At 41.1% G+C, this 12,343-nt stretch overlaps 1 protein-coding gene across 1 annotated transcript; it reads right to left on the bottom strand.

Moving 5' to 3' along the window:
- Positions 1-6,510: 6,510 nt before the first annotated feature.
- Positions 6,511-11,087, bottom strand: LOC122981535 (protein unc-119 homolog B-like). The gene is made up of 5 exons (XM_044350292.1): positions 10,490-11,087; positions 9,338-9,451; positions 9,024-9,123; positions 8,611-8,783; positions 6,511-7,593 (listed from the first exon to the last, which is right to left on the bottom strand). Exons 1-5 carry the CDS (start codon positions 10,971-10,973, stop codon positions 7,481-7,483), a joined length of 984 nt encoding a protein of 327 aa, XP_044206227.1. The 5' UTR covers positions 10,974-11,087; the 3' UTR covers positions 6,511-7,480.
- Positions 11,088-12,343: the final 1,256 nt, after the last annotated feature.

The raw sequence follows: 12,343 nt of genomic DNA, 5'->3' as shown, positions 1-12,343 counted from the left end.
ATGCTTATGATCTTATATGATGCAATGTGATTTGGTATTATGTGATGTAATGTAATGTGGTCTTGTATTATTTATTATATGTGATACATTGTAATGTGATATTATATGATGTCACGTGATGGGATTTGACCTTCCATGATGTAATGTGATGTGATTCTCCATGTATTCTCCATCGAAATCAAATTTTAACCTAAACTGTTTTTTTCATCACTTCCTGGTCTCATTCTCATCACACCCCAACAAAACCTCATGCAACCAGCCTTTTTTTAGGGCCTCCCTATCCATCAGTCACTCCTGCCTGGTCAAAAACTCATACAACCTTCAGCCCACCTGTGCCTACTGCCCAGCTCTCATCCTAATCCATCACATCAAAAAACAGCTGCGATCAGTCCTCTACATCCAGTTCTTACCCAGTTATATTTCAACTCCATCTAACCTTACTCCAGGCTTTACCAACCCTCATCTAAACCTGGTCTTACCCACTCTAACCCCCTCTCTCGCCCCCATGTGACAGGCAGTACTAACCAGCTAAGTGGCAGATTAGCAGCATTACCTCTAAATTCTAAATCAGCCACTCTCTCGGCCGAGGCAAGCCCAGTCAGCTGAGCAGTTTCGTCACGTACCTCAGCTGCTCTGACAAAAGTGAAACAAGTGAAGTGCTCTTATGTGAAATGCACTTGCTTAACTCATCAGATTGTGACCTTATTTGATATGCAGAAAAACCAAAAGTTCACAGCATGCACATAATGCAAGCAAAACTATTTCTTAAACCAGTGAGATCATGTAGGTTTTTGGGGCTTTTCTGGGCCAGATAAAATGTAATCTGTGTTGCTGTAATGATATTACAGTAGCAGAAAATGTCCCTGCACATCAAACAATCATTTGTCGGCGCACGTGTAGCAAGTTAGAACTGGGGCCGAATCAGAAATGAGCCCAAAAACGATCACATTCACCGTGCACCTGCCTAAAACTTTTTTGCAAATGATGAGTTAACATTCCCAGCACCACATGATGATCCGTGCATGTGCTGGTGTGCGCTCCGAGACGGGCCGCAGGGTGTTTGTGTGTATGGCAGTGGGGGAAGTCAGTGAGGAGAGGCAGATCAGGGGGAGGGTGTGACTGTGGCCTGGTGGACCATAGCGAGAGAACAGTATGTAGGACAGGGCCTTGCACTAGCTAACCTATCCTGGCTAGAGCCGCGGTTGGGCGTGCTGAATTTCTGCATGCATGATCAATGGCACTGAATAAAAAAGAGTGAGAAAGACAGCGGCGTGGGGGAGGGGAAGGAACAAGTTAGAGCGATGTTAAAATATATAATAAAGCAGGAACACTCGGCTTTACTTCTATTTAGAATATTAAAGTGAGTAACTTTTTTTGTAAGTGATTATTAATTCAAGCACAACAAATACATGAGATTTTGAGGAATTTCTTGTTTTTAAAACTTTGGCTAACTTGTTTCAAGGGCTCAGTTTTTCAGCTTTTTAAGTCTGGTGAGGTATGCATGAAAGCAAAATTTACATTGTTTTGTGTGTGGGGGTGTAAAAGGTTTTCACTACGCTCATGTTGCACTTTTTATTTCTGCCTTTTCTCTATCCCATCACCCTCCGTCGGTTGTCACTCCACCACCTTGAAACACTGCAATAGTTTGTCCAAATCAGGCCTTCAACCCTTTTGTTTCCTTGACCACAGCTGACCCAGAGTGGGAATCCATTGTCTGTGAGCGACCTTTGACCTGCCAGGGCCTGGGACCTGCTCTCCACCACCCTCGAGGCAGTTTGAAAGAGAGCTGAGGAGGAGACTCAAGAGAAAAGAGTTAGAAAGCCAACTTCTGATCACTTGTAAAGCTAGTAGCTGTATGCTTCAGCAGCAGCTTCAGAGGCTATCATTTGCATGTAATGCAAAATGTAAACAGGCAACAAGTAGTTCCAGTAAGACCTCGTTGAATTAAATGCAGGCAATGGATAATGAAAAAGGATACAAATGGAATGTTTGTTGTCGGATAAAAGACAAACAGAACAAGCAAAAGAGTCTTTTAAAGCGGAAGCCAGGAGGCCATTTTAAAGCACTCCATTTGCTGTGGGTGTTTTTTCCACCTGGCAGGTGGCAAGCCAAAGAAATCATTACATGAGAGAGGAGAGGGGAGGAAACAAGCACACCTGTGGTTTGAGCCAGGAGCCCCACCTCCGTTCTCCGATCACAATCCCTCCATCCCCCAGGGGAAGGTGTGGCAAAGGGAGAGAGACAAAGGGAGGAGAGAAAGGGAGAGGAAGGAAGAGATTGTGGGGGAGATTTACCGGCCTCTTCAACAGTTGACTGAGGGCTGAGTTAACCTTTTATTAATCGTGCGCACACAAAACAAGCTGGACTGATGGTGCTTGAAGGCTCCAAGAGGCTTCCAAAGTCGTCTGCGAGCACAAACAGACCACAACCTATTTACCCTGATGACACAGGACTATTTCTGTCTGTCTGTCGGCTGTATGAGTGTAAGCAGCAGCAGAGATCTACGCTCTAATACCACACAGTCAGCACACACACACATACACAACATAGAAGTGACACAAAGGCTTCTGGTTACAAATCAGCAGAGACCTAACACTTAAAGACAGATTGTCAATACTGCACTTGCCACCATGGAAATTGGTATGGGAATCACAGTTTGTTAAAGGACTCTCTATCCATCACTGTTCTACTGAGTGCATTATAAACTCCAAGATAACTAATTATCATATCTGCAAAGCTTTTATTGGCATGGCATTAAATTACAGCATCCGTGAGATTGATTTAGAAATGACACTAAGTTAAAAAAGGAACGCTTTGATGTACACTTTTTAGAGCGTACTTTCTTGGTTGACACCAAAAATGTAGTAGTAGTAGTAGTAGTAAAGATGAATGAGCCTTTATGAACTTAAAAGGATATTCATATTTTTATTTTTATGCACCATCCTTCATGTTTGCAACTTAAAGTCCGCCCTGGCCTGTTTCAGGGATGAGATGATATCACTATGCATTAACTGGAAATGACATCATGACACATGCAGATGGAGTCACGACCATCTTGGAGTCCACCGTCGTGTGCCGACCTAAGAGAAAGGATTGTGCAGTGACTCATCGTCTCTTTATCGGAAGATGTGCTGTGGGTAATGTAGTGTTAACACACAATGGATTTCACACCAGAGCCTTGGAGCAGGACGAGAGAGAAAAAAAAGAGAAAGAGGAGAGGATGAGGTGTATATGTAAGAGAGACAGGGGCAGAGAGAGTGGATGAATGGTGATTTTTTCTTTTTAGGGGAGGGGGGTGGTCTAAGAGTTCTGTTGGTGGCAAGAAATCCATACCGCCTCCCTCCAAAGTACCTTACAGACACACACACACACACACACACGAACAAGTGGAGTTGCGTCCCTGTATCTCTTTTAATCCTTTTTCCACTCCCCCCTCCATTTCTTTTCACAGGACCTATCAACGCCATTCCTAGCTGCTATTTATAGGAGACCACTGTCCCCCCTGTCCCCATGGCTCAGTGTAGATGTGTGTGTGTGTGTATGTGTGCGTGTGTGTGTGTGTGTGTGTGTGTGTGTGTGCGTGTGTGTGTGTGTGTGTGTGTTTCAGGGGAACCTCAATAAACCAGTGCTTCTCACTCCTAATCTCAATGTTGTCTGATTCTCTGAACAGGATATATGGGAGAGCCAGTTACAAAGATAGGTGTGTGTGTGTGTATGTGTCTATAGTGGGAGGGGTGAATGAGGTTGATTTATCCCACCTGTCCGATTGTTTCCGGTGCGTGCGTGTCGATCCACAACCAACTGCTGAAAATGTATTCCACGAAGGCTTGGGAAAACAAATCATCCCTGGAAAGTTGGAAAGTGTGTGTGCGTGTGTGTGTGTATTTATTGTTGTGGACACTAATTATATACTTACATACAGTATATTTTGAGATTCATATCATACCAACACGTGGTTCAGAACAGTAGAGCTGCTTTACGTGTGTGCTGCAGTGTGCAGGCCCGACAGCCTGATGAAAGGCTGTGATTATTGATTTATGAGCTCACAGTAATATTGCATCCTGCTTTGTGGTCTAATCAACAGCTGACATATTAGGTTTTCACGTCATACTTTTTCATTTGTTGTTTGAAGGTTTTGATGGTGAATTGTGAGATTATCAAACCATATCTATTGATATGTAGGAAAATACACATAATAAAATTAACAGACTTCTCCAAAGACAAATGGCTAGTGTAACTAAACTGCACCTTGTAGTTGATGTGTTTATAAAGTTAATTTTTACCATTAAAGCTGCACTAATCAATATTTCTGTATTAAAGTAACAATGGATCAAATAACTATGTGTACTGTGAAAGCAGCAGTTCATAGTGATAAACTCACAGAGAATTATCTCCAGACTTTGCAGTTCCCCTCAGCTCTACAAGAGTGCTTTAGCTTCTTTTAGCTTATTGTTTTGGTTTTACAAAACTTTAACTTTGGTTGAGTCTCACTGCTCTCATCAGCATCATTGTATACTACGTATGTATACTACTAAGTTAGCGGATAGCTGGTGAACATAGTGTAGCATGTGGCAGCTAAGGAACCAAATATTTTTCTCTGGAGTTGGTGGAGAACAAAACGGAGCTAAAAAGAGACTGAATACTGGACTTACATTCGTTGGGTGGCTACAAACATAACTCAGAATGAATACTAATGTTGCTCCATATGTCCTGGATGTGTAAATAGGCAACTGACACATATGCTAACACATTTGCCTCATCTTTATAAGGTGATAATATGTCAGTGTTGTGTTTACAGATGAATTCTGCTGTCCCCAAGTGACCCCAAATGCTTTATTACTCTGAAGAAATTTAATTATATCAAACATATTACTGCTTTCTGTTTGCATAGCCTCACAAAAACAAAGATTCCAGATAATAAATTTAGGATTTTTACCAATTTGATTGATAGGGACTCCAACAGATCTTATAATTGGCTATTCATCTCATAGCCCCAATCTGATGTAACCATGCAAAGTTTTACATTGATTTTTCAGTAATTAAATAAACTTGAATCTTAGCTTTACTAAGGTTGTACTCAAGGAACAGACGAAGGTGATAATTAATAATATTTGACAAATACTTTATACAGCTGTATGTGTCAGTGAGAACACCAAGTTGCATGTGGAGACAGAACAGACACAGAAGTTTAATAGAAGGGATTTAGTTGGAGAAATGATGAAAAGGAAAGAAAGGTGCATGAAGACAAGAGTGAAAGAATAAACTGAATGGGGAAAGGGAAATTGACAAGCAGAAGGTGTGTGTATTCTTATATACTTCAGTGTATGTTTGTGTGTGTGTGTGGGTACAGTATGTGTGTGCAGCTGTGCAGTGACAGAGTGAAGGGGGGAGAGAGCAGAGGGGGTCCATTGTGGATCTTTGTGTGGCTCAGATTGTCCTCTTCTCTGGGAAAGTGGAAACTCAACACTTCTCTCCAGAGGTCTGGTTACCAGGTGAGAGAGGAGGAAAGAAAAGGGGAAAAACAGAGCGAGGGAGGGAGAACTGCATAGGTGTGGAGAGAGAGAAACAGAAAAGAGAGGCAAAAGAAAAGAGCATGAGATTTTGGGCATGAGAGCTGGAAAGAGAGATGGAAACTGAAAGGGGCTGAGAGATCAAGAGATGAACACGGAGATAGGAAGAAACAGCCTGAGAAAGAATAAACAGAGAGAGACTCAGATTTGGTTTAAATCCCACAAGACTCCAAAAATGGATGATCAAAGTGTAACAATCCCGAACAAATTTCAAAATGCATTGCGTGTTAAGTTAGCTCATCACATGTGGCCTGTAGATAAAGTAATGATGTGGAATTAAAATGATTTTATCACTGTTGTGTCCCCTCTGTATTGAAACCATAGAATATAAAGGGATCAGACCATGACCTCATCTGAAGCAATTCAACAGCAGATAGCAGATAAGAAAGTCAACATGTCCCATAATAATTCTAAAAACTGCTGCTGTGATCTCTGTTTTTAACAGTCAAACATGAAACTAAACTGAAACCAGTGGCACACATTTAAAACTATAATATAACCCCTCCTGGTGGCCACTTCTGGGACTTCTTGTCCTCGCACCAAAATCAACTGAACTCTTCCCATGATCACAAATGAAATAAGCATCACACTCACACTCTTATATCTCAAAATGTACATTTATTTGATTATTTCACTTTTTACAAACTATATTTATATATATATATATTATTTATTTTTACAAACACCACCTTTAACCTTGAACACCAAAGTTTACAAAGTACAAAGAGAGATGGAGGATGTACACTATCTAGCTAGAAGAAAGACCACTCAATTTCCAGACAAAGTCCAACTTGATTCTTTTAAGACGTGCTTGATGATGGAATGATTTTTAAAAAACGGCTAATTCATCTAAGATGGGGAAGGAGAAGATTTTACTTTAAAATAAGTAGGCCCAACCTTCTCCTTGGACCAAGACTTCACACTTGTTTTTCATTTCATCACTTTTCTGTACATATCATCACATGCATTATGATATCAGATCATATCAGCTCCTCTCAGAACTAATGAGTATTTCATATTTGCAATTTCCTTTTTTGACAGTTCATTATATGAGTTTATCATCTTTTGTTTGGTTGCAGTTAAAGGTTACAATTCACTGTTACCTCATCTATTTCCAGTTTCCAGTCAGAAAAAACATAAAAATAATGGTGCTAATCTCAGAAACGTTTGATCAAACTCTTATACAGTACTCTTGTTGGTGTGTCTGTGTGCGTATGAAAGCGAGAGAGGAGAGGGAGGTGGGGAGGGGATCGCAAGAGTGACCATGTGTGTTTGACAGGAGTGTTTTTGTGGATGGTTTCTCTCTTTCTCCCCCGATATTGTCTGGAGTGGATTGTGGAGGCGGTAGCTCTGAGAACAGCTGCTTCTGACAAACACTGCGTAAACACTATGTGTGTCACTTGGGGATTGAGTGTGTGGGTATATGTGTGTCCGTGCGTGTGTAGAGGGGGTGGTAGGACACTTTTAAAATTGCTAAGAGGAGACTAACCGTCTATCTAACAACCATTTGCTCTGTTTGAGACACATCACATGGCCACTAGAGTGATGTGTCCCCTCTTGGTTTCGAATAGATCTGTCCATAATTAAAACAGATAAATTAACCAATTTTTAACCTCTTTCCAACAGAGGCTTCCTGTTTATTTGTATTTCAGAGCAAAGACTGATATTGACCTCCTGCAATATCAAATACATCTCCTGAAAATGATAGCAATGAATGGCAATTCATCTTTATAAACATATGAGGCAACTCAACTCTGTCTTTAGCTGTTTGTGCATGTATCTGTGTGTGAACTGTACGTATGTTCAGCCATGTGCATGCATGTGTGTATATGTATATCTATAAATGTGAGTACGCGTGTGTGTGCATGCACATGTTTATGTGTGTGTGTTTGCATGCTAACAGGCAGATATCATTGTCCTCCGTTATAAGCATAGTCTGCCTTGTTGTGCATGACCAGTCTGTTCTCCACGAAATAGAAGCTGTCTGAACGGGTCTCATAAGGACACTCCACCATCTGACGGACTGAAAAACAGACATGTGCATGTCAGTAATCCCGACAAACCCAACAACAGACATATCCATGCAATTAGGACCAACTGTATAAAACCTAAAATGATTGTGTTAGTATTACTGATTGAGCACCTGAAATATTCAGATGCTTAGTTAGCTCTGTAGCTCAGTGGGAAAGCCTGTGAGTTTTAGATCTTTGATAAACACTGGAGCCACAAGCGCTAACCCGTGATACAAATGTCTCTCCATAATCACAATGATGATATCATTGACATGTCATGATAAAACCAGTTGTGCTACTGTAGGCAGGCATTTAATAAAATACATAGAGCGATCTCAAATATTTATGAGAACATACTTGTAATCACATAACATGAGTGGTTTTATATGAACTTTTTATGTGACAGCATGAAAGGACAGCTTCAGAAGTCTGTCTTAATACGATTATGTACATTTAAAGAGGTATTAGTGAATGTAATCATCCCTCTTTGTGTTTAGTGTACTGCAGCAGAAGTATATTTTTCAGGTAGTGACATGTAGGTTTGTTGTTGGGACGAAACACCAGCAATCAACCTACACCGTCTGCCAGGGGGGAGATAGCATAACACAGATAGAATTTGATTTGGATAAGTCAGACTGACAGAGAATCATATTATGTTTGGCTGAACTTTAGGATGCATTTTTGCACAGAAGGGAGGAGAAGAGGAACGATTGCAGCAACTAATAACTCTTTCAACATAAATATGGCATGTGGGTGTTGTATTACGATAGACTTGAAAAAATATGAACCTTTAGTAGAAAATCACCTTCTGTCATAACTATGCACATTTACCACAGCAAGGTGCTTAAAAATCTAATAAGATTGTCAACATCATCTGTTTGGTATTTGGGCTTTGGTATTTCTTCTCCTAGATATTTAACATTTTGAAAAGGTGACACAATCTCTTTCACGCTACAGTGACCAAATCATATTCATGGCATTTTTAGGTCTCACCCATAATGGTTATGGGTTTGGAAAAGCAGACTCACCCAAGCTCTCAGACAGCTGAGGGAACTCATAGATGTGCTCACAAGTATTGCGGCTGTTCGGGATACAGAAGCCAAAGTCAAAGTCGAAGCTCTTCAGCAGGTGATCACGGAAATAGTGCCTCTCGATCATGCGGAAGTTGTTTAGAGGCCGGTTTCCAACGGTGAATTCCACCCTGATTGGATAACATGGAGAAAAGGGAGACGTTGCAACCATTGTCTGTATATACAGTCAATGGTTGTGACAGTAGGTCTGCTCTTGAGTAATGACAAAGTTAATACAGTCCTACTGCACAGGTACACACCATCAGTGAGTGTGTGTTAGCTGACAGAAGACAATGCTGTGATTGTTTTCATTGTTTGACAGGTGAGTGTGTTTGTCTTAGTTATGTGTTGGTGACGTGCGAGTCACTCACGTAGCTCCCACAGTCCTCAGTCGCAGGAAGGCTGGGGTGAACTGGTAGCGTACAAATCGGCCCGCGCTGACATCTCCTTCTCTGTTCTCCTCATCTTCCTCTGAGACCCACAACATTGGAGCAAAAACATTTTATATCACTCATACTGAGGACTATTTCTCATCACAACGGCCAGCGCTGGATGTTTCTGAACCTGGTAAACTTCATTTTTAAGCCCTCGAGAGCCAGATCCTTCACAGTCAAAAGATACACATTGATAACAGAGCATACAACACATGCAGAGAAAGCACAAGGAGTGAGCTAAGACACAGTACCTGTGTGTGGTGGCTTGGCAATCTCAAACAGGACAGTGCCAGTCTCCAGGTCTCTGATCTTAAAGCGCACAAAGTCAATGTTATAAATATTGTCCTCGGGTTTACAGAGGTACCCTGCAACAACGACAGACAGATGACAGGAGTTATAAACATTTAAATGATTTCCAGGTCATGGTGATTAATGTTTGCATTGTTAAAGCTCATGCTGCTCTGTTGTGACGTGCACAAAGATAACATGCAAAACAGTGTGATGACAGAATTTTGCTTGTACACAAACAGGCAGTTTTGCTTAGATACACATATGCACAAGATACAATAAAACAGACTTAAATGATCACTGGCTTTTGTGTATTTAATTGCAGCAGTCATACAGCAAAAAGAAACATATGAGGCCAATTTACTGTGATGCCCCTGCTGTATTTTGAAAGACAGCAATTGAAATTTGACAATTGAAAATGATGAATTCACGATTTAACAATGTCACAAAGACTGAAAATTAGATAAGAGAGAAATAAAGTGCTCAATTTATTATCAACAACTTGTCATTTCCTGTAACATATTTTATATCACCTCCAGCTGTAACTGTAGGCTTCACCACTGATGAATTTACTCTTTTTTGTGTGTAAATTCATCAGTCCAGGTTGTGATGTCACAGCAGTGCTAAATCAGGTCATTTACATACGACATCATTGAATAATTTCCCAGTGATTCAATGTGAAGTTATTAGGATCATAGTAAAATATAAAGTGACACCACAGAGAAGCTTTGTCTCTCAAACGCCTCCTATTGTTAAATTCCGGGTTAAGCTGCTTAAAATAGAAACGTTTTTTTCCATGAGTGGCGGATGACGTCCAACATTTTTGTGACGTCAGACATGTATTCTCTCACTTAGCTAATTATACTATTGCTTTGTTTATCTTGTTTTGATTTCAAATAACAGCCATGTAAGCCTGAATAACTAGACGTAATTTCCTCTAATTGCATGTATTGTAATATTTATTTTGTTAATGTATCCTGTAGACTGACTCGGTTACATTATGTTCACATTCTCAATTCACCACTGGCAGTAAAATGAGCGTCAGTGAGTCCATTCAGGCTGTAAAAAGCGACTGTGTCAGCCAACAACAAGAGGCACTAGAGAGGGAGCCAAACCTCGCGTAGCCACCCGCAGTCCTAGCACATCCTCCGGAGTGATATGACCACTCTGTGTCCGCAGGTCCTCCTCCGTGACGGGCCTGCTTTCCACCTGGCTCCTCCGGGACTTGAGCCTCTTCAGAACACCTCCGCCGGGCTTGCGGTCCCGCGGAGGAGCCGCAGTACCGTGCCCGCCGCCGGAGACATTTTCAGCAACAGGCGCTGCGTCGCTGCGGGCTTTGGCTCCGCTCATCTTTGACTCTCCTCGGCTCCCCTCTGTTTGGAGAAATATCTTCTGTTTTCTTCTCTGGTAGTAAATGCGAGAAGAAGAAGAAGAAGAAGATGGCGTCGTAGATGTCGAATGTCGAAAGAAGTGTCGGTGAACGGTCAAGCGCTTGTTTTTGTAAGCACATGCTGTACAGTTGCCATGACAACTCGTCCGGTGAGCCAGAGGAGGGTGTGAAGAGGGTCCCCGGGACGACCACCAGGGGGCGATAGACATAGTTCAGATCACTAAGCCCAGCTACTGAAATATGTCCTATTTAATAATGATGATAACAACAACAGCAGCAACAACAACAACAATAATAATAACAATAAAAATAAAAAGAAGAAGAGTATTGTTGTTATGTCAAGTACATACAGTAAGGTAGTTTACCATGAGGTTCCCAACGAAGGGGTCGGCCCCCCTCTAAAGTGTCACGATTAAACTTGTGGTTGACATGATTTTCTGATCTTTTCCCTCATTTTATTTATTTTTTTATTTTATTATGTGTGTGTGTGAAATATTTGGCATCCTCTATCATTGACCAAGTATTTAAATGAAATTATCTGAGAAGTTGAATGAGGAAATCACTTTATTGGAACTTTACAACTCAGACATCTGAAATGTGACAAAAGGGGCCACAACTACTAGTCACTTTTGTCAGAAGTTAAGCGCCAAAAAGGCTGGGAACCTACGGTTTAAATCTTGAACGAAGCATTTTACTAGTGTAAACCTACAGGCCTTTGTGTTTTCATGCAAATTATAATCTGAGAAGTAGTAAACAGCTGTGAGATAACAAAGGAGTGGGCCAAAAAAAATTAAAGTCATTTCCTCTAAAATGTGAAGTAGCCTTTAGCTTGAAATAAAGTAAATATACTAGTGATAGACATCTTAGTCTATTTGTCCGACTTGCTCAAAGGTCACATTTCACTGGTGTTTCCTGCTCAAATGCGCAGGCAACGCAAATTGAAAGACCCAGGTGTTATGCAAATGAGTGTTTACTGCGTAAGAGGTGATGGGCGCTTCCTATTGTTAAGATGCCCCAGGTAGCCTGAGCACTCTCCCTGAAGCAGTGAGAGCTGTATAAGCTGACCAATTCATTTTCACTCTGGTGAAGAGACTGTGCGCACTGAGCAGAACCCGTTTATCCAGTCCACACTGAGCTGCCTGCTACTGTCAAGCTCCAAGAGATTCGAACTGAACATCCGGTAAGACTTTTCAAAAGAAACATTGGCCTAATTTTACATTTTGTTTTCATTTCATATTACAGATATATGATGATATATGATATAGGGCTAGATGATATGTAGATGTGATTTTTTTTTTTTGGGGGGGGGGGGGGGGGGGGGGGGGGGTGTTTTAAGCCAAACCTGAGCATTATGGGTTGACCCTCTCTTATTAAATGAATCACTTAGGCTACTTTTTGGTATAATTGCCATTTCCAGTAGTTTTCAGTCCTGGTCCATAGGCACCAGAGCCCTGATTGTTCATCTCAGTTCCCAGTTGTTGTGATAGTTTAGTAACATAAGTGTCCTTAGGAGTATGCAAGACATTTAAGCTATTTTACACACACTTTACCTGCGAGATGTGCAAATACACAACAATAA

The sequence above is a fragment of the Thunnus albacares genome, chromosome 4 (assembly GCF_914725855.1).
Source record: "Thunnus albacares chromosome 4, fThuAlb1.1, whole genome shotgun sequence".
Taxonomy (NCBI): domain Eukaryota; kingdom Metazoa; phylum Chordata; class Actinopteri; order Scombriformes; family Scombridae; genus Thunnus; species Thunnus albacares.
This window is presented reverse-complemented; position numbering and strand designations above follow the sequence as displayed.

What these genes read in the sequence shown, in the direction of transcription:
- LOC122981535 (XM_044350292.1), bottom strand. Translation starts at nt 10,973, where the DNA reads ATGTCTATCGCCCCCTGGTGGTCGTCCCGGGGACCCTCTTCACACCCT. An exon ending in CTGAGGACTGTGGGAGCTAC is followed by an intron (nt 8,784 to 9,023) that starts GTGAGTGACTCG and finishes TTATCCAATCAG; the next exon opens with GGTGGAATTCACCGTTGGAA. An exon ending in TCAGCTGTCTGAGAGCTTGG is followed by an intron (nt 7,594 to 8,610) that starts GTGAGTCTGCTT and finishes TCTGTTTTTCAG; the next exon opens with TCCGTCAGATGGTGGAGTGT.